Source organism: Eublepharis macularius, chromosome 5 (genome assembly GCF_028583425.1).
Source record: "Eublepharis macularius isolate TG4126 chromosome 5, MPM_Emac_v1.0, whole genome shotgun sequence".
NCBI lineage: Eukaryota > Metazoa > Chordata > Lepidosauria > Squamata > Eublepharidae > Eublepharis > Eublepharis macularius.
The window spans coordinates 52,497,073-52,520,327 of NC_072794.1; the positions used below are offsets into that span (position 1 = coordinate 52,497,073).

The 23,255-nt window shown below is 43.1% G+C and overlaps 1 protein-coding gene across 1 annotated transcript in view; it reads right to left on the reverse strand.

Moving 5' to 3' along the window:
* Nucleotides 1-23,255, reverse strand: part of DPYD (dihydropyrimidine dehydrogenase) — a 765,031-nt gene that overhangs the window by 118,841 nt on the left and 622,935 nt on the right. The window contains exon 19 of the mRNA XM_054980010.1: nt 10,627-10,769. Coding sequence (XP_054835985.1) covers nt 10,627-10,769 — 143 coding nt within the window. The remainder of the gene's footprint in view (nt 1-10,626; nt 10,770-23,255) is intronic.

Genomic DNA, 23,255 nt, shown 5'->3' on the forward strand with positions numbered 1-23,255 from the left:
TTTCACAGAAAATGTGAAATCAGAGACTAGCATTTAATTGCCCACCTCAACTTTAGCTAATGAATGTTTTTAAAGTGAAGGTCTAAGAGCTCTTCAGACAGTGGAGTATTAACAATTTTAACCAGCATGGTTAAAGTGACCATGATAACCAACATGGTGTTGTTGCTTAGAGTGTCTGACTAGAACTGGGGAGGCCCAGGTTTGATTCCCCACTCTGCCACAGAAGCTTGTTGGGTGACCTTGGGCCACTCTCAAATTCTCAGCCTAATCTTCATTCCAGGGAGTTATGAGGATTATTCAGAGAAGAGGAGAACAATTTAAGCCACTTTAGGTCCCCACTGGGGAGAAAGGCAAGATATAAATGAAGTAAAACCAGGGCTTTTTTCAGTGGCATCTCTTGTGCATTCAGGACATGGGCTAAGAGGGGAATACTGATTTTAAAAATAAAGAATGAAAAATGCCCCAATATTTTTCCCTGGCATGATTTTAGAAGCCAGGATGGACTTGTAAAAGAAGCCCGTTCCTTCAGTATCAAGACAAGCACAAGTGGTGGCTCTCATAATTTTAAGGACCTTGTTAGCATCTAGGGTTGCCAGTCCCCCAACGGGGGTGAGGGATTCTCCACTCCCACCCTCCACCACTTGCCCAGGCTTACCTGGAAGGTGTGGAAAAGGCAGAGGAAGCTCTCCAGGACCCTCCCAGCAGCACTCCTACACTCCACAATGGGCCAAATTGGGCCCATTTAAGGCCAAAATCAGCCTGCTGTGAAGCGCGGGAGCATTCCACGGCCTCTCGTGCCACCCCAGTAGCACTCCTGCACTCCTGCGCCCCAAAGAGGCCCAATTTGGCCCACTGTGCAGCACAGAGTACTGCTGGGAGGACCTTGGAGAGCTCCTACACTTCACAGAGGTCCAATTTAGGCCCCAAATGGGCCTGATTTGGCCCAAATTTGACCCGTTGCTGGAGCTCTCCTAGGGGCAGCACGAGACCTTGTGCAATCATTATCGCACAGCCCAGGAGCGCACATGCGCATAGTGTATGCACAAATACATCTAGAAAGGTAAGTGCCAGGTCTCCTGCTTCCAGGCCAGAGGGGGAGGGGACCTACCAATGCTATTAGCATCTATAGGCAAGATCAAAAGGACATGCAAATGCGTCTGATTTCTCAAATACCAGATCTACTCTCAAGTTGGCCTCCAAGTTGAACAGATATGAGAGATTTTATCAGCAGAAAATCTCACACAAAAATCACAACTCGGGGGGCAAATTAACGTTCCCAACAGGGCTTGACTTGGGTGTTATAAGTCATGAACCACTTTAAACAACTGAACAGCTGAAGACTTTTTTGCCACCAGCACTGTCATTCCACAGACTGGCAGATGGGCTCTACACTGTGCTCTGCTTAATCCTGTGCTTCCCACCAACATCATTCTAGTTATTTCCTAATACACTTCGTATCGGCCAGTTGCCTTGCAAAGCATGGAGCTGAAGTCTACTAGAGGATACAAAACACGGGTCCTATTTAAGTGCCTTCACAGAACTGGAGGGACTCTGGAATGTTTGCCAACTTGGTCCTTTGAACTAAGGATGAATAAAAATGTCATAAATCATCCTTAAATTAATTCTTGAATCATGTAAAAATAGACATACAATGGTTATGGGTCATTTTGCTACTTATGATGTAATTTAAGTTTTTCCCAGGATTCCAGATGTTAACATTAACATATTATCAATCTCCATATTAATGCTGTATATTGCACTCCAACGTGTTCTCTAATGAGATAACTAGGGCTTGGCGAGCCACAGTCAGTGGTTGCAACCTGGGAAACACATCTATCCTACTAGCCTGAGACAGAAACCTACAGTCCTAAAGCTACAAATAACTTCCAATTTCTTTTTTAAAACCATAGACATAAGCTGGACACATCCGAAACAGAAAGATCCATGCACATGAGTGCACTTTCAATTTTCTTCTCTCAACTGTGAAGCTGATAGGCTCGGTTCAAGGTGCTCATGATTACATTTATAACCTTTCATGACCTGGGGCCCGAATACTCAGAGGACTGGCCTTCCTGGTATAGACTTATACACCTGCTTAGATCTGTCCATCAATTTCTGTAAATAATGCCACCTTCTTGGTAAGTCTGGTTGACAATCTACTAGGAACAAGCTTTTCTCAAATACTTCCACTGAATAACAGTCTGGCTGAAACAGTGTGCTAGGACCCCTGTGAAGCAGCATGCTAAGACTTCAGGGAGCTATTTATTAAGCTCAAATCGTATTTCTGGTCAATCAAATCTATTTCCTATCCTGGAGATTTGTATGAATTGGCTGTTGATGAAGTTTTTGAACTTGGCTTGAGTTTTAATTTCAAAGTGTAAATTTTTTTCATGTCTTTTTAAAAACTGTAGTATTCGCTACTGTTCTTTAGAGATGGCAGGACAAAAATAGTTTGAGTGAATGGATACATATCTAAATGAATAAAATATATTTTGTAACATTTGTAGCGAGTTACAATGTTCCATGGTTATAGACAGCTGGCTACTTTATCCAGTCTTGGGGAATGGGATAGCCTAATGATACAGCCCATTGTCTCCTGGGTGGCCGTATGATCACTGTTAATAATAGCAGGATTAGTGCAGTAACTGCTATCCCCTCTGTAAGGGAATTGGCCTGGCTTGCATAACCCAGACATGGTTGGAAGAAAATGACATGATGTGCTTGTTCCAGATAACTCCATGTGTTTATGCAGACCTCCAAGAACCCTGCAAATCTGGAAGAGGAGGTAGAGTTACTATTGTACTCTGTGAGACTTAATTTTGCAGACTCCCTGTACTAGTGGGCATTGACTGTATGCTCCTTACATTGGGAACTAAAGATAGATTGGATATTCTGCTAATCTACTGGCCACCTAATTTCCCAGTGTGCACCCTTTCTGAGCTGGTAGAGGTGCTCTCAGACATGGTGCTGGAGGCAACTAGACAGTTCCGGGTGACTTCAACATTCATGCTGAATGCTCAAGATTTCATAGCTTCCTTAGCAGCTCTACCTCTCTCAAATATGCATTAAATGTGCCACACCTTGAACGTAACCTTTTCCTCTGAACCTTTGAGAGAAAGTCTTTAGGATTGGAGATTCAGACTGAAACATGAATTGGCCATTACCTGGTGAAATTGAGGGTGAATATAGCCCTGATAACTCTCAAAGTGTGTGTGGGGGCAACTAAAATGGTCAGCCCACAAAAGCTTCTAGAATCCAAAAAGTGGTGAGAGATTTTAGAATTCCGAACAAATACTCTATTGAGGATGCAGTGGAAACATGGAACCTGAAACTCTTTGAAGCTAATGACAAGATTGTTCCTTGCCAACTCCTCCCTCCCTTGCAGCAGAAGCCGGTTCATTGCAGGGCTGGATTATCTAAAAGAGGACTGGAAGACATTTGGAAAGATGCTGGTGGAAAACTCATGCCAAATCTGATAAAGCATGCTACAGAGCCCATTGGAAAACGTATGAAGCAGCGGTGATAGCAGCAAAAAATTACTTTTCTGCAACCATAGCATCAGCTGGTTCATGTTCATCCCAACTGTTAAAGGTATCTTGGCATTGTTTGACCCCTAAATCTGAATCTTCACTAGTTTAAGAACAGACAATTAACTGTGACACCTGCTGATAAAATAGCTCAAATATAATCTGCTCTGAATGCCACTTGTAATATAGGTGAGGCAGAAGTAATGCTTAACAATCACTCCCGATCATTTCTGAATCATTTTGACCCAGTCAGAGTAATGGATATTGACAAAATTCTAGCATCTGTGAAGGCCACTGCTTATACTCTAGATCCTTGCCCATCCAGGCTGCTAAAATCTTGAAAAGGCCACATAAAGGAGCCCTTGAGGGCTATCATAAACCAGTCACTAATTCAAGGCACCTTCCCTCAGCCTCTCAAAGTGACTGTCATCCACCCACGAAAAAAATCATCCTTAGGCAAAAATGATGTAGCAAATTATTGCCAGCCTCTAGTCCACCCTTTTGGGCCAAAGTGGGTTAAGAGATCAGTAGCTGACCAACTCTAGGCCTTTTTGTACAACTTTTGCATTTTGGACCCTTTTTAGTCTTGGTTTTAGGCCAAGCTATGAGACTGAGACAGCTCTGGTGGCTCTAGTTGATGAACTCCACCTGAATGTTGACAAAAGCATTGTTGCTCCTCCTGAATCTACCTGCAGCCTTCAATACAGTAGACCATGCTATCCTGTTTAGACATTTGAGAGCAGAAGTAGAAACCAGGGGATGTGCCTTGAACTGGTTTAAATTGTTCTTCATGGAATGGACTTAAAGAATTGCTATTGGAGACCAGCTATCTTCAGTGTGAGGATTACCTTGTGTGGTTCCACAAGACACAATCTTATCCCCCATGCTATTCAACGTCTATGTAAACCCTTTGGGAGAATTCATTCATAGCTATGAAATTGGATGTCATCAATATGCAGATGATATCCAGTTCTATATCTCATCATCCCAAAACCACTGCTAATGCTGTAGAGGTACCGAGTTGCTGTTTAACAGCTGTTGTCAAATAGGTGAAAGCAAACAAATAGAAATTGAACCCAGGCAAATAGAAATTGAACCCAGATAGTGATCCTAGCTAGAAAAAAGAGATCTTGAAGGACATTGAGCTTGACCTTTGATGGGGTTCAGTTGACTCTGACTGATTCAGTTAAGAGCCTAGGGGTTATACTGGGCCCAGCACTGCTGTTAGAGAAGCAAATAAATGCAGTGGCAAAAAAGGCCTTCTCACAACTCAGACTAGCCTGGAAGATGGCTCATCTGGCCACCTGGATTCTCCCCACAGTAACATTGAGACTCAACTACTGTAGTATACTCTACATAGGTATCCCCATCAAAGTCAAAATTGACTCGAAGAAACCAGGTGGTATAGAATACTGCAGCTCATTTACTTTTAGTAGCTAGATAGAGTATTATTATTATTATTATTATTATTATTATTATTATTATTTACAGTTCTAACTCGCCCTTCCTACAAGTGGGCTCAGGGCAAGGTCAGCAGTTATAAAAATATAATACAAATATTAAAACAATTCATAAAACAACAGTTCATCATAAAATCAACAATAGATAATAACTGTCCCAAGATGGGGTCAATTCCATATTCCTGCTCATCAACATACATGAGGAGGGAAGCGGATAGATAATGTACTGCAACCCATACGTGGGTCAGCAAATGAATGGGGACTACATAGCCCCGTGCTGTACCCATATGGTGGACACTGTATAACCCCACATTTAGTTGGAGGCTGGTGGGATGCTCAGTGAGGATCTCATGCTGGCCTCAACCATACGCCTGGTGGAACATCTCTGTCTTACAGGCCTGCCGAAATGATAGAATATCTTGATGGGCCCGGGTGTCCTCAGATAGAGAGTTCCACCAGGTTGGGAGCAGGACCAAAAAGGCTCTGGCCCTGGTTGAGGCCAACCAAGCCTCCCTGGGGCCAGGGACCACCAGCAGATGTTTTCGAGCTGATCGGAGCATTTTCCGGGGCACATACAGGGAGAGGCGGTCCCTTAGGTATGCTGGTCCCAGTCCATTTAGGGCTTTATAGGTCAAAACCAGCACCTTGAACTGAATCCGGAATTCCACGGGGAATAAGTGGAGCTGCTGCAGAATTGGTGTAATATGTGTCCTATAAGGAACACCCGTCAAAACACGTGCAGCAGCATTCTGGACCTGCTGTAGTCTCCAGATCAAACCCAAGGGCAGCCCTGCATAGAGCGAGTTACAGTAATCCAACCTGGAGGTGACTGTTGCATGGATCGCTGTCATTAGGTCCTGGGCTGAGAGAGAGGGGGCTAGCCGCCTGGCCTGCCAAAGATGGAAAAAAGCAGCCTGGGCAACCGTCGCAATCTGGGCCTCCATAGATAAGGAGGATTCCAGGATTGTGACCAAACTCCTGACCAATGGTATGGGCACAAGTGATGCCCCCCCAAAGGCTGGGAGATGGATCCCCTCCTCTGACAGCCCACGGCCCAAGTATAGGACCTCCGTCTTCACGGGATTCAACTTCAGCCTGCTCTGTGCTACCCATCCAGACACGGCCTCCAAAGCTCTCAACAGGGCATCAGGGGCAGAGTCAGATCGATTGTCCATCAGCAGATACAACTGGGTGTCATCCAGTTGATGACAACCCAGTCCATATTGATGACAATCCAGTCCAAACCTCCGCACCAGCTGGGCGAGGAGGCGCATATAAAGATTGAACAACAGAGGAGAAAGTATCGCCCCCTGAGGGACACCACACACCAAAGGCTGGCATGTGGACAACCTCTCCCCCAGTGCCACCCTCTGTTCCCGACTGTGGAGAAAAGAAACAAGCCACTGCAAGGCCGTCCCTCAAATCCCCAGGTCTGTGAGGCAGTGGGCCAACAACTCATGGTCGACCATGTCAAACACCGCTGAAAGGTCTAACAAAATCAGCAGCACTGACCCGCCACGATCCAGGTGCCTAAGGAGGTCGTCCATGAGGGCAACCAACACTGTCTCCATCCCATGGCCCAGTCAGAAACCAGACTGGTATGGGTCCAGGACAGAGGTCTCTTCCAGGAAAACTTGCAGCTGTTCCACCACTGCCCACTCAATCACCTTTCTCAGAAATGGGAGGTTTGATACTGGGTGGTAACTGGATGGGTCAGTGGGGTCCAAGGATAGTTTTTTCAGAAGAGGCCTCACTACGGCTTCCTTGAACGCACTGGGAAAAACCCCAGAGCTCAATGATGAATTCATAATATCCTCCAATTGGGCCCCCAACACGTCTCCACTGGCTTTCACCCGCCACGACGGGAAGGGGTCCAGGGAGCATGTAGTGGGCCTGACCAGCTGCAGGATCCTGTCCACTTCCTCCTGGGTGACCAGGCTGAAGTGATCCAAAGTTGGACTGGTAGATGGCCAAGGGGTCTCCAGTTCCCTTACTGTATCAATTGTGGCAGGCAGGTCACAGCGGAGAGACAAGATTTTGTCTGCAAAAAAGCTCCCAAAAGCCTCACAGCTGATGGCTGAATTTCTAATTTGGCAGTCCCCCTGCAAAAAGGGAGACCAAGAAGCGAACTACACGAAACAATTTTGCCAGGTGTGAGCTTGCAGATGCTACGGAGGCGGCAAAGTACTCCTTCTTCATTGCCTTCACAGCCACCTCATAGGCCTTCATAAATGCTCTATAAGATGTTCTCGCCTCTTTGCCCCAATTCCACCGCCACACTCACTCTAGCTGTCTCAGTTCCCGCTTCATCTGACGTAGCTCCTCTGTGTACCAGGGAGACAGTCTGACACGGGGACGGAGAGGGCAACGGGGAGCAATTTCGTCGATGGCTTCTGAGAGACGGCCATGCCAATCCCCCACCAGCTCATCTAACGAACTGCCAGGGGGCATCGGTTCCCGCAGAGCATTCTGGATACTAATTGGATTCATAAGTCTCTGCGGGCGAGCATAAATTAGCTCGCCGCCTATGCAGGAAGGGGGTGGCACATCCAGATGAGTCCTCAGGACATGGTGGTCTGACCACGGCACCACTTTAATAGCATCCAGGTCCACCTGAATCCCCACTCCAAAGATCAGATCCAGTGTGTGGCCCGCTCGATGTGTAGGAGCTGAAACAAATTGGGAGCGTCCCAGTGCTGCCATGGAAGACACCAGGTCCGCAGCCTGGGAAGAGGTGGCATCATCGACATGGACATTGCATATCACTCTCATTATGCAGTCTCTCCATTGACTGCCTACCAGTTACCGGACTCAGGTCATGATTATCACATTCAAAGCCCTTTGCGGCCTTAGCCCCTCATATCTGTGCAATTGCCTTTCTTCCTATGACCTACAATGGCAGCTACACTCTTTTGAACAGGGCTTTCTGCAGATACCACCATTCATCTGGGCAAATTCAACAGCTGTCCACCTTCTCTTAGGTGGCCCCCACCTTATGGAATGGCCTGCCTGAGCAGTTCAGGAAAGTTCCCATTCACATATGCAAAACTGAATTATTCAGGAGGGCTTTCTACTAAGATTATAGGATTGTGTCATAAGAAATATGTCAGAGAAACTATAGACTATGCTGTTGGGTACTGTCTGCTGATGTAGATATACTACTGAGGAGTTTCAGTGTCACTAAACAGGTCTTGCTAATTAGTTACACTTCGTTTCAGAAAGATTTTATTCCACTGCTTAAATGTATGCTTTTTTCAATTTTTTTGCTACCATACCCTATTGTAACTGCTCAATGAATGTCCTAACTATTGATTGCTATTGTATTTTGCTCAGTGAATGTCCTAGCTGTTATTTATATCGTATTTCACTTACACTGTGTAATCCACCTTGGGTCTCAGTGAAAAAGATGGACTATCAATCGATCGATCGATCGATCGATCAATCAATCAATCGATCAATCAACCAATCAATCGATCAATCAATCAATATATTGTATTGTCGAAGGCTTTCACGGCCGGAGAACGATGGTTGTTGGGGGTTTTCCGGGCTGTATTGCCGTGGTCTTGGCATTGTAGTTCCTGACGTTTCGCCAGCAGCTGTGGCTGGCATCTTCAGAGGTGTAGCACCAAAAGACAGAGATCTCTCAGTGTCACAGTGTGGGAAAGATGTAGGTCATTTGTATCTACTCAGGAGGGGTGGGGTTGAGCTGAGTCATTCTGTAAGAGTTTCCCAGGGTGTGGAATGCTAATGGCGGGAGGCTTCACTGTGTCCTGAGGAGGTTCTTTTGCATATGGATTGGTGCTTGAAAGGTCAAGCACCAATCCATATGCAAAAGAACCTCCTCAGGATACAGTGAAGCCTCCCGCCATTAGCATTCCACACCCTGGGAAACTCTTACAGAATGACTCAGCTCAACCCCACCCCTCCTGAGTAGATACAAATGACCTACATCTTTCCCACACTGTGACACTGAGAGATCTCTGTCTTTTGGTGCTACACCTCTGAAGATGCCAGCCACAGCTGCTGGCGAAACGTCAGGAACTACAATGCCAAGACCACGGCAATACAGCCCGGAAAACCCCCAACAACCAATCAATATATTGTTTATTGGAAACTGAAGATAATGGACAGCTCCATAGTTTTTCATCATTGGAGGAAGGGATGGAAAAAGTAAATTAAAAAAACAGATTCAGGAGATGGTTAAACTGTATTGCAGAGACTACAAAATTATGTTGTGGTAACCTCTGCTCCAAATGTGTAGGAGACATAATGAAATCAATATTCTACCAGGTTGCAAAAGAGTATTTTAGTTTGTATAACAAAGAAAAGTATTTTAAAAGAGAAAATTCTGAATTCTGAAAGTAAAATGCAGCTACAGACAGTGGTTCAGTCTGGTTTTAGGTGGGTAGGTGTACCAGTCTGCAGTAGAACAGCAGGATTTGAGTACAGTGGCACCTTAGAGACCAACAAGATTTTCTGAAGAAGAAGGGAGCGCTGATTCTTGAAAGCTTCTAATTTGAGCTCTCCTCCTCCTTCTCCTCCCCCTTCTTCCCATCTGCAGAAATGATTACTGAACTCTTTACTTATCAAAAATGGAAATACAATGGTTCTTGGTCCATTAAAATTCAATTCTCACCTGCCTTTAGACACGGTATCTTTCAAAAGCTATGTGATATGCAAAAGCTGTGCAAGGTTGCAGATGAGATCATGGTTGCTAGAGCAGACTGTCAAAGCAGTATAACGGTCCTCAACATAATTTCCTGGATTATGCTAAATGACCCATGATTTCTAAAAAAACACCTTATCCAATGATAACTCTGACTTTACCAAATAACAATTTCTCAACTGGTAAGTTAACAATGCAGTACCTTCTCAACAATGGTTTATATCCAAGATACTCAATACAAGCTATTTACTGTGATAGCTTTTCTAGAAGAAATGCAGTAGATATATAAATGCCAGATTCACCTAGAGTTTCCCTTCAAGGGATTCCTGAATAACAGAAGTGACGTGTTTATTTTGATATCTAGGGCTGCTGAGATTTCATGGACAAATATTATCAGTCCCAAACACACACGCACACACACACACACTCACTCACACATGCACACAGAATTTAAAGGAGAGAGTTTCTATTCTCAGGAAGACCCCATAAAATTACTTTTTCACATTGTTTCCTTGCTCCTTGTTGCCTTTCTTGGCTTTGGTGCCATTTTTTAAAAATAGAGTTTTTCTTATTGCTGGGTATGGAAACTAGGCAACCAGAGATCATATAGCCAACATGATACTGTGGTTTCACACAGCCCATCAGATTTGGCTATGTGATAACATCTTTAAGCCAAAATTGGTGAGAAAAGAGCTACCCTACCATCATTCTGAATAGGAAAACATTTCAGCCTCATTTTGCAGGTCCCATGAATTATAACTGAAAGGGGAGAGGCGGCCTTGTTTCACAAGTAGTGTATTTGTCTATGAAACTCGCTCCTCCATTTTGGCTCAGCCTTATTCTGCTTCAGAAAAAGATGAAAGGAATCAAGAAAATCTACACTGAGCTTTTCCTTCTTCCTGATTTAAGGCAAAATATTCAGTTTTATGGTAAAGCACACTTTTCAGGGTTTTTTTAAGCTCAAAAATAATACCTGTAAAACAGAAGCACCACTGTGAAGAAACTGCAGGCCACTTTCAGCGGAGTCAATTCCTCCTGTTGCTAGAATGGGAAAACCTGGAATAGCAGCAGCTATAGCAGAAACAGCTCGGAGGGCAATGGGTTTGATGGCATTTCCTGTACAAAATAAATAAAGAGCGTTATTTGGAAAGGGGTGCTTAGTCCTCTCCTAAGCCTTCCCCCCGCCCTCATATTTGGAAAAGTCTTTCTGTTTGTTATCCGATCTCTTTGTATTCAAGCTTCTCCTTGTTGCTGGTTCCCTAAGTCCTCAGCAAACCAGGGAGGGGGTTAAAGAAAAAAACATACTTCAGGGGAGGGGAATAGCCTTGCCAATCAGGGAAACAAACTGCCACCAGTTCCCTCTAACTAAGGGAGAAAAGGAACAAAATTTCCAGTCCTTCCAGGTATTAATCTAGAAGTCAGCCCTACAAGGTAGGATGCCTGCGGACTGAGTTCCACAAAAGCAGTTATCTGGTAGCTGAAGCCAATTAGACCAAAGTACTGTATTCCGATTGAAGCCCCCAAACCTAATACTTCCACAGAAGTATGATTAATAACATTTATTAAGAATTGTGCAAAATACAAATATCAAAACTGTGTAATACTGGAAATAAAATAATAAAGCCTACATAACTACTCTAAATAGTGTTGCCAGATCCCTTGAGTCCCCTGGCGGGAGATTGGGAGCCTGGCACTTACCCTGCAGAGGCTTTAGCATCTTTCCTCACGTATGCATGCTCCCAGAAGTGACGTCATCACGCGAGTCAAAGGGTGGCCCGGGAGCACTCCTGTGCTCACCAAAGGGCTGAATCCCCCTCCGCAGGCCTAATTTGGCCTGAAACGGGCCTGTTGCAGGGTGCGGAAGCGCGCCACGGTGGGGTGCAGGGGCACCCATGCCACCCAGAGGTGTGCCATGCCACCAGGGGGCGCCCTGGAGAGCATGGTCTCCACTGGCCAGATAAGTGGGGGCGGGGGGAGGAGGTGGGAGCAGGGGATCCCCCGCCCCAGGTGGAGGAATGACAAACCTAACTCTAAAATACCAAAAATGTTTTTGTTACCTAACCCAAATGTTACCCTGTCAGGTCAAAACACAAAAGACCAAACAGAACTCCAAAGCCTCAGTCTCAAAAAGTCCAGGAACAAAATGTCTTATAGCTAACGCTTTAAAGCAATTGCCCGACCAAGAGCTCAAGATGGCTTGGAACCAGCAAACTGAAAATCATTCTTTTATTCTCATGGCCTGATCCTGCTGAACCGATCAAGGTATTGCTAAGACATGTGACCATGCCCTTCTGCATCTGAAACATGTTCCCAATCAAAGTAACATAGCACCATGGGTGTTTTAAATGCTAATGAGATGGAATGTGAGGGAAGAGCCTCCCTCTTGTTTCTGGCCTTGAAGGCCTTCTGATCTCCATGATCTAGGGTTGCCAGGTTCCTTACCCTCTGGGTGGGAGGTGGGAGACCTGGCACTTACCTTACTGCTGCCCTCGTGCACGTGCTCCCAGTCTGCATGATGACATCACTCCCAAGAAGTGACATCATCATACAAGCCACGTTCCGCCCTTGAGAGTACTCCTGCGCTTTGCAGCAGGTTGAATTGGGTCCAATTCGGCCCAAATTGAGACTCTGTGGAGTGCAGGAGTGCTGCTTGGGTGGCACGATGGGCCCTAGAGTGCTCCCACAGTCCGCAGCAGGCCAAATTAGAGCTGTTTCAGGTGGAATTGGGCCTGTCTTGGGCCAAAATCAGCCTACTGCAGCACACAGAAGTGTGCTACGCTGCCTGGAAGCGCTTCCCAGGAGATGCATTCCCCTGCTTCCCCCGCCCCCCACTGGTCAGGTAAGCAGGGGTGAGGAGTGGAAGTTGGGAGCGGGGGATCCCCCACCCTCAGCAGGGGACTGGCAACCCTACCATGATCTCATCTATACCTGAGAGCTATGAGTCTCATCTCTAAATTAATCTCTCTTAAAGTTACATCAGGTTTCCAGAGATTTCTCTTCTGTGACCTGACTAGGCCCAAAAGCCAGAACCAAAGTTTTGAAAGCTAAGAAACTAGCTAAGAGAGGTCAGTTTCTTGACACTCCCTAATATCCTCTCCATCAGCATATCCTTGCCATGACGTGTCCTACACTCCTACACTCATCTGCAGTCAGTTGCTAACCACCATAAATCCTCCAAACCCTATTATCAGGGTTTGTGATTGGTTGTGATAGTCTTTTATATTTTTTTAGAAAAAAACCAAAAATGTTTTAGTAAATGTTAGCAGCAGCATGTTTTCCTAGTACATATACTTGAACTGTTTATCCCCCCTTGCAACAATGTCACCATTTCATAGATTGCTGTGCATTAGACTGCAATGTGTAAGCATGTGACTCCTCTGTAGTTGACACCCCTCTAGAATCTACTCAGCTACAAAATGCTGAGTAGCCAAAAACTAGAAGGAAAAGGGAGGTCATGGCGCAGATGAAATGCCTTAATTTCATCAGTGGCAGCTTTTGAGGATTGTTCTCAGGATTGAGAACAGGATTGAGCTCCTCAGTTCTACTGTGGAACCCAGAGGCTATACCCATCACACAAGTAAACAGAACGCTTTTGCTATGAATGTTGCTTCCTGACCTGCTTGATTCCACATGGCCCTGCTCTTGACCCATCCATGGCCCTGTTCAGAAATTTTGAAATTCCTGAGTTGGCAAACACTAGCTCGGTTCAGTTATAACAAAAATCGTGGTTTAATTTTAACTGTGGTTAGTTTGTAAAACCAGGATTCAGCACAGAAAAATCACTCAAATCCTGGTTTACCTTGACAATTATTGATTTCCGTTCCTTTTTTTCTGGTACCAAGAAGAAGAATGTAGAGAATGGGCCAGAATTAAAGCAGCATTAAGCAAGGATCTCTGAATTATGCAAAAATATAGTTGAGACTAACTGTGGTTAATAAACAAACTTCAGATACTGACTGGCTTGATGGATTTTAATTAGTAGAATGGCTATGGTTGCCAGCTGAGAGGTTGCTAGATATCGCAAAGACACATGATGTGACTTCCGGTTACACAGCCAGAAGTGATGTCATGGAGTTGCCACAATGACAGTCTCCCCACAAGTATTTCCACAGTGGGAGACCTGGTCCCCCTAAGAGTGACCCACACTCAGCAATCACACTAACCATTGTTAGCTTGAGTAAATTGGAATTTCACACAATATCAGGTTTGAGTTAATGTCCCCTACTAGGGATGCCAGTCCCCCACTCCCACCTTCCACTCCCTGCCCGTTTACCTGGCCCTCCACCCACCTGCCTCCACTTACCTGGAATGTGCCTCCTGGGGCATGCCCCAGGAGGTGTGGTGTGCTCCCAGCAACATGTTCCCATGTGCTGCAGCAGCCTGATTCAGCTGGATTCAGCCCAAACTGGGCCCAAATTGGTGTGAATTGGACCACTACAGAGCACAGCAGTGTTCCCGTGCTCTGCAGTGGCCTGATTCAGGCCAAATCAGGCCTGATTCAGCCCCCTGGGGAGTGCAGAAGCCCTCCCAGAGTGGCCCATGACCTGCGTAATGACAACACTTCCAGGAAGTGACATCATCGCGCAAGCCATGAGCGCTCACACACACGCTATACAGGGGACAGTATAAGGTAAGTGCCAGGCCTCTGATCTCCCACCGGGGCAGTTGAGGGACCTGGCAACCCTATCCCCTACAGATCCAGTGCTGTTAGTTCCACATGATACCTACAAACTAATAGCTGTAAAGTAACTTTCATGTTAATGCAAATGCATATCTGAGCTCATATTCATTAACTTGAAGGTGGATTGAGGCAAAGGAAGCCGGCTAGAGCAGGTTTTTCAAGCCACTCACTCAGAAGCTTGCTTTGTGTATTTAGATGGCTTTAGTACACATTGCATTTACACGGAGACTTTCTTCATTCCATCTGTGAAACACATACCCAGCAGATGCACAAACAGCCCAAAACATTCAACAGCAAGTTGGAGGAGAATCCTTTCTTAGACAGGCAAGCGGCCTAACAGACTCCGGCTTTACTCTGCACTACAAAAGACTTACTGTGCCATCTTGGCATGGCAAATAGGCAATATGGCTACACGAAGGTGTCTCCCATACTGGAGAATATTTAACCGCAGTTTTTAAAGCCGGAATCTGTTTGCTGATATGGTTTTTCAATAGAACATGGAAAAATCTGTTGTGTTGTCATTTTTTGAAAGATGTTTCTTCTGTGCTTATTGCCTGTAGCAAAATGTCACCTCCCTCTAACAACCCACCATTTTTACAGTCAACATTGGTCTTTACAAACAGGACGTCTGACAAGCCTATCCCATCAATGCTAGTTGCTACTGAATCAGCATCCAAATACACAGACAAGCTGTCTCTATTGACATCTGCTCCTGATTCAGCATATGAATTATCCTCTAGGGTTATGCCACCTTCAGCTGCTTCAGCACAGATTCCTCCTCATTATTTACCTACTCTGGCATTTCTTCCATCTTCAACACTGAACTCACATCCCATCAACATCTGCTCCAGAACCAGCATTCAAGCAGCCTGATAGGTGTGCCATATCAACATATGTCTTCAAGGGACAGAGAACCATCTGAGTTAGTGACTAGGAATGCTGAGATAATTTACTAGGCATAGGCATAATGGTGCAGTGAAATTACACCTCACACAGTCAAAGGAGTTGCTGAAGCCAAAGAGGAAGGAAAATGCAATTTAATTAACCACTTAACTCTAAGCTGTTGGGGCGGGGGGGGGGGGGGAATCACCACAATAGGGTTCTTCAGGAGCCCTACCAGATATTTCACTAAAGTTGAGGATTTTTGTAAAAAGACCTTTAAAAGCCTAAATAAAGATCATAGCAAAACAGAACATCACAATGAGAAAAGAGAGAGGACAAAGAACTCCCACTGGGAATTAATGGATGGCTTAATATTTGTCGTTCACTTAGCAAAATCAATCTTAATGAGACTAATAGGAACACAAAGAGTTCTCTTAAAGTTATATTGGCAAGACTTATTCTTTCACATAGCTTTGAGTCTACAGTTCAGTCATGAAAAATGACTAAGCCAGAACCATGGCATCCTGGGTATAAGACACCGCCCACAAATTGTACCAGAAAAAAATACTGACAACTAAGAAGCACATTAAAAAGTAAGTGACGTAGATGTTACAGAGACCACTGGCAGGCTGCCTCTCTCACATATATGTCTTGTGACATCACAAAAAAGAAACGTGAAGCATGACATCATTTCATTCAGCATTCCAGTTCACTGGCTTTTGCATGTATTGTCATGAAAAAGCCCATCATATGTTCAATGTATTACTCCTGCCAGAGGTACACATTGGAGAAACATATCCCTTTTTACGTTCAGTTAGGTAATGGTAATGGAATGAAACTGAGTTGATGGTGACAAGCTAAGTTCAATTCTAGACATGCAAAGAAAAAAGGTTTTAAAAAATCTGCCAAAGAAATACAACAAGCACGTGAGAATGGATCCTTAACCATGAGAGAATGATACATGGATCATATTACAATCCAATATTATGATTGTGTAACTACAGTGACATAGCATAGGATCTTTTGTGATATAAACATGTGGCAGGAAGTAACACAACATCATGGGCAAGTGAGAGTCCTGTGACAGGACAGGGAGGATCCAGGTACTCTGTACCTGCCTGTTCTAGAAAGGAATCGTCTTCAGTATAGAGTTCCTTTACCTCAATTTCCTTCTGTTCCTCTCAGCATACGTAAGGAGTGTAAGGAGTGTAAGGAGAGGCACCCTTACTCTCTAGACATGAGCATTAGCAGCAGGTTCTTCTAAAATGGAAAAGGCAGCTCTGAAGGAGTGCGTAATTCAACAAGTGGAGCCCTGCAACCAACCCATGGGTTGAAGACCACTGAGCTAGGAGATGGATCCCTGGCACAACTACACACAATTACAACCTGGTGCCCCAATTCATATCAGATAGCTAATGACAGCCATGTGATATCTTACAAAACCAAGGTTTTATTTAATTACCCAGGGCTTCTTTACATCAGGGTAATGGAAGAAAGTCCAGACAAAAATGGTGCTGCAGCAAATACTCAGGCTTCAGTGAAGTGTCAAAATAAAGGAGTTTCATATACTGAGAGTGCCTATGGACAGTTCCTTTCTACAACTGGACTCACATGACCATTTTTTGGTGTTTTGCCATTAGCAAAACCATTTTTGAAACATGTATCAAAGTGTGTATCTTGTCCATTCCTATAAAACCTTTGAAAAGTATGGCAAGCCTATAGGTGTTAAGCTGCAATCTTAACATGCCAAGAATGTTCAAATGACCATACACAGTGGTACACAAAAAAATAGTCATAGTAGTGTTAGACTCCTCACAGGTGCCCTTAGTTGTTACCCTGGGATTTATAAGAAAGATCAGGCGCCCACATACACTATTTAATAATAAAATGAAGCACCTAATGCCATGCACTACAATTTATGTTTTGGGTTTGACAGTTACTCTGTTTATTGGCTCAGTCTCTGAAAGGCAAAATGGGGAATTTGCTGAGCAGGCAAAGCAACTATTGAATGATGCAGACAAAATCTCAAGCTCTCTGAAAACAAGAATTTGCAGAAATGAGGTATGCATTTTTACACTAAATAAACATGAATACAAATTAGAAAAAAGCTATTGGTGTAACACAAAATAGGTAAATAATAATATTTCTTCTGCACTTTTGTTAACAATAAAGAGAGCTGGCGCTTACCCAGCCTAGCCTCCCTTTTGCTTCATTCCCTTCCCATTGCTTATAAAGTTCCCCAGCGAGCCAAACCTACAGGAATAGCAGTTGTTCTTAATTGTAGTCATACAAACAAACAAGTTGTTACACCAGGATGGTGCCATGCAGTAGTAGGTGGTCTTCTTTTTACATTTTCCTCAAACCCACATAAATGTTTCTTTTTAATATGAAGCATAACAAAATTTCCTTCATGACCCTAACTTTTAAAACTTTCACTTTTTTTAGTTGTAGAGTTTCCTTTAAAAGCAATTTTTCATTGACAAGCTAGGAGAAATACTTTACATGGCCCATAAGGCTGTGCAAGAACACGTCTTGAAGGAACCCTGAAGCTACCACACCGTTGAGAACTCTCCAAATGAGAGTTTGAAGCCCTCCTGCAAAAATATACCCTTTGGAGAGGAAGGAAGTATGCCCATTCCAAGTATCCCTCCACAACACTTCCACAGCTCAGTTGGAAAAGGAAAAACCCCAAGTGCAGGAAGCTCACAGCATCTCCCACACACGGATCCAGGCCCTAGTTGGGGGAAAATACCCTATAGAACATTTTTTTTTGCAAGTTAAAGGGAATACATACACTAGGAAAGCAATAAGAGCACTGTACATTCACTGAAAGCTTTCCTGTATTCTCAGTACCTCAGTGGGGAAAAGCAGTCATAGTTGAAACAGGAGTAAAGGGTTCTACTGTCATCAAGGGGGAAGTGGGAAATAAGGCAAAAGCCAATCAGCAGCTAAAAAGAAGGAAGAGGCAGGAATAGAGCCTACATCTCACACAGCACTGTTTCTATAAGCACATACCCAGATAGGCACTCAAGATAAAGACATGGACATTTAGAATCCCCAGTTGGACCTGGTGTCAAAACTAGCCATATGGCAGCAGAACCAAAGCAGGAAAAATTGTAGTGAAAGGCACTAGGCTACAGAGCAGCTCTGGCTCAACGTATCTGAGATTCCTGGTTTCCATCCCCTATGGGGGTTAGCTAAAAAACATCCAAGACACAGCTACGTTGGTGCACAGCAATGAAAATCTCTTGCGATAGGCCACTTATGCTGATTGACTGCCAAGGAGTCCAATAATTTTGCTTAAGACCTTCCTACATAGCCATCCATCCTCTGCATTGAGGTTACTGTTCTCTGCTTAATCTCAACACACAGCCCTTGTTCTCCTCCCATCATATACTTTGTAAACATATGAATGGAGCTCACACTGGGTTCTTCTTCAAATACCATATGCACAGAACCCAGTTCTTAGCAAACCCGCACTGCAAGGAGAGAGTGAGGCCAGTATTCACCTATTCTGTCTGATATGGCACCATAAATAGTGGCTCCATGGAGTCATTTTAAAAAAGAAAAAAGGCATGGGGGAGGCCTAAACCTCTCCTCCCCTTATACAGTGGTCCCAATTGGAATTGAGCCTCCGCGCACATGATATCTGAAGGCTAGGAGCTCCAATCACAGAACAAGCAGCTTCACTTCTTGTTTGGCAGTAAAGTAGCATCAAATCCTAGTTTAACGTCCAGGTTTGTGGGGAGGAAACACATTCCTCCACCTGCATTCAATGTTGCAGCAGATTAAAGCTTTCCTCCAAAAGAAACTTTTGATTATTTACATGTGAGAGAGACGGGTAGAAAGGTGAGGAGGGAAGGATGTGTGCGAATAAGACAGCAAGCTATGTGAATGCTCTGTACAGGCAAACCTGTTTGTTCATGACATTGGAATGCAGCTATCATCTTTCCACCAACTGAGCATTAACTTATGAGCTGTGGACTGGTCATGCCTACTAATGATGGTCTTCAAAGTAATATAATTGTTAGCCAAAATGAGAATTGACTGTACTGTCAGAGGATATCATGGAATCTTTGCATAATATAATTTCATGATGTGCTGAACATGGCCGAGCCTCAGGCTCACATGCTCCTTCTCCTTCCCTCCTTTTATCTGTACTAATTTAAATAGCTGATCTCTGTTTCATGCAACCCACAAGTTGTTGTCATGTCCAAAGTAGCAAACTATGATTTACACATACACCCAAACCAGAACTGGAAACCATGGTTAGCAGTTGCTTTGCAGTCTTAGCTTGGAGGGAAGCACAAATCACAGTTTGCTGATTCAGATCCAATGGCAAACTGTGGTTTGCAAGAAAGAGGCAATTATGGACTGCATCAGAATCTATGAGGGAAAGATGAAGGTGGAGAGAAGTAGCAGAATGTGTGAGCTTGATGCTCAGTAAAGTCATGCCAAATCATGGCTGCCTATAGCTTTGAATCCTATATGGGCTGAATCCTACATCAAAAGGTTGTGGAAGGAGCTGGTGGAGCAGCTGTTCCCCAGCAGCCCTCTATGCATCCACAAATATGGCCTTGAAGTTAAATCATTCAGCACAGCTGGGGGTGCTGGTGTGAGGTGGGGGGATCAAATGAAACTACCTTCTTCTTTCTCCTGCTTATGGGAGAGTAAGCTTTCTGCCAGAGGAAGAGATTATTTCACCTGATACCCCTCCTTGATGCAGCATCCTATGCCATGGTTCCTTTGTTTACATCAGTGGAGATCTTTTAGGGCACACAGGGGCCACTCTGGGAAGGGAAAGGCAGGGAGGACCTGTTCCACGAACCCCATTCTGTGAGTTTTTCTGAGGGATCTTCTAGTACGTAAACAATTAAATTAATCGGCTCTGGACATCGGTGGGCAGAGGTGTCCCTTATGACATGGTTCACTGGAGCAGATGCAATATTGCTCACTAGGTGAAGGTTGTGACATGCATTGGAGCACTATATGATTATTATGTCTTATGATCATGGTTTATTGTGTCATGTTTGTATAATGATTTTCTCTAGAAGGATAATAAATAAAATTAGCCCTTCTGCATATGCCCTCCTCCTCCTTCATTATACTCTCTTCACCATAACATTTTTGAGTTAGAAATCTGCTTGGTTCTTTGGACCTATCAACAGAAACAAAACACAGAGAAAAAAATCCTTCTTGCAATATCCATTGTATAGTGTTCCTGGCATAAAAATGAAATTGGATCATAATTCTCAGCAGCATAATGCATACTGCAAAGCAAAATTTAGCTTTAATTTATTTATGTTACAGTAATTACAGCATGCATCTTCCTTGCAAAATTAAATTTAAGATTCATTCAACACTATATTAAACATGAACTAAGAATAAACTAAGAAGTTAACATAATATTAAACATACAATTTATTTTTAGTGAACTGAGTGTAATTTTGGATACTGTGCTATTATTAAAGAAAAACAAATGCCGGCATCAGCATGCATTCTGATTATGTGCATAGTTGTGGTGTATGTGTGCGATGCAAAGAGTGCATTATTGCACTGCTGTTCCATTGTGTCCACTGATCTCCATTGTGTTCTGGACACATAGAAAGGTGCTAACTTTATCTAAACCCATACAAATATCAACTGCTTCACGCCCGCATTCCTTAGAAGGAAAAGCAGTAATGTCTACTTTGACATGGGATAGGTGGTGGGCAGGCGGGCTAAAATGATTTTCTAAGTTTCCTTAACAGACATTGCTCATACGCATGCTGTTTTTGCCTCTGGAAGTGGCAACCTGTGAAGGTTGGCACCAATTAGGGGCCAGATTTGATCCAGAATTCTGCAGTTGCTGACTTCAATCTCTTCCAATGGAGCACACTGTATCTCTGCTATTATCTGAGAGCACTCAATTAAAGATACATATACATACCACCATATATGGTTGAAACAAAAAAGGCCCAAGACTGCCATTTTCAATACTGACCTAGTTCTAGAACTTCCATCACTCAAGATCCATCAAATTCCTACCCTAAAGTGCTACCAGACCTGAATTCTGCTCTTCCACTAGAGACAAACATGGCTAACCACTTGAAACTCTCCCTAATTCTTTACTCTTTCAAGTATTATAGTCACATTATTTTAATTGAATATTTAGGTCTTTACCAGAATTATACCTTTTAAAATGCATTTAATAACAACAACAACTGTACTTATATACCACTCTTCTAGCCAGATTAGTGCTCCACCCAGAGCAGTGAACAAGTTAGTGTTATTATTATCTCCACAATACAGCTGGGGAGCTGGTGCTGAGAGGAGTGGCTTACCCAAGGCCACCTACTGAGCTTATGGCAGTAGTGGGAGTCGAAACAGTAGAGTGCTGATTCGCAGCCAAACCACTCAACCCCTGTGCTGCAGCAGCTCATGTACTTCAATGGATTTAGAAGGTATATGTCTGCTTAGAACTGCACTCTACACACACCAAGAATGAGTGGGTTGTAATTCAAATTAATAAGGTGCATATTTGTATATTAACCACCACAGAGAAGGCAAAGGGAGTCTAATTCACTATTAACATGGTAAGTCCCCACTAATTTCAGTGAAACTAGCTTTCTAATAAGTGTGTTCAGGATTACAGCCAATTTCTGCATATAGCTATGTTGCAGGGTATGAAATTCACAGTTTTTCCCCCTACTGCAAAGGTTAATAACATTGCTCAAAATAATAATCCAAGTTCTGTTTTTGGTTTTTTGGTTTTTTTTTTCAAAGAAGAAGAAGAAGAAGAAGAAAGAAAGTAAATACCAGCATTGAAAATGGCAGAATGGGAATTAATCTAGGAAGATTTGCCATTCATTTACTGTAAACATGTTACTGTAAATACTAATTAAACCAGACATTTTAAGGATTAGGGCAAACAAGCAAATACTGCAAACTAAAGAAGTCAAACCTTCCATAACAGGAAAATCCTCCACATACTTGCTGTACACAACTATGACATTTGGGAAGGACTCACAGAGACTGATGTAAATATTATAAACAAGACATCTGCATCTACCTCCTTATTTGGGATAATAATTCAATATTGCTTTTGCTCTCTTCCACCTGTAGGTGGCCTTCAAAAGCTACACTTATCACATAACTCATTAGCAGGGTTTTCAATACTGTCATATCCAGATAATTAGCAATTTATTTAAATAACCAATTTCTGTGGAAATAATTGCCATGGAATGCCCTGAACCTTCTTTTTATAAACTATAATAAAAGTGTTAAGATAATCCCTGACATTTGCAAATGCCATTAGTTCACCTTTCCTTTTGATAGTGCTATGGCTTTATGTTTAAACAATTACCCGATAACGCAGTGGCTTAATGAAACAGCACAGCAAGCACATCTTTCAAAATGGATGGCCAATGAACACATTTATATGCAGAAGAAAACCAATGTACAGACATGTTTGTAGAAGGAAAAAAGTACATACAGAGATGCTCTTACATTCTAGTATTAAATGTATTATTGTAGCATTATAGTTCACCTGTATAAATACTAAATCAGAATTCTGATTCAATGTAAAAGTTTATGGAATTTCCAAATGCTTGATGCATTCAGGAATATTCTTGAGATTTTGGCTCCCACTCTGTCCTTATCTATTTATTATTTATTTAGCATATTATTTATTTTTATTTATTATTTTGATTTATAAACCGCCCATCCTCAGGGGCTCTGGGCAGTGAACAACAGTTAAAATCAATAAAAACAAGAAAACAATAATTCTAAAATCAACATACAATAAACAATAATTGATTGATATTATTGATAAATTGTATTATTGATAAATTATAATACAAATGTTAAAGTAATCCTTAATATTTAGGATATTATCTAAACAACAAATTCATATTAGTTTCAGGATTGAACTCCCATGCTTCTCCTTCAATGAATCCTGGACATCATAGTTTGGTGAAGATCCGTTTGTGATCCGTATTACAGAGCTCCATGTAGACAAGAATGATCGTTAAACTAATTTAAGTGATATCTTAATTTAT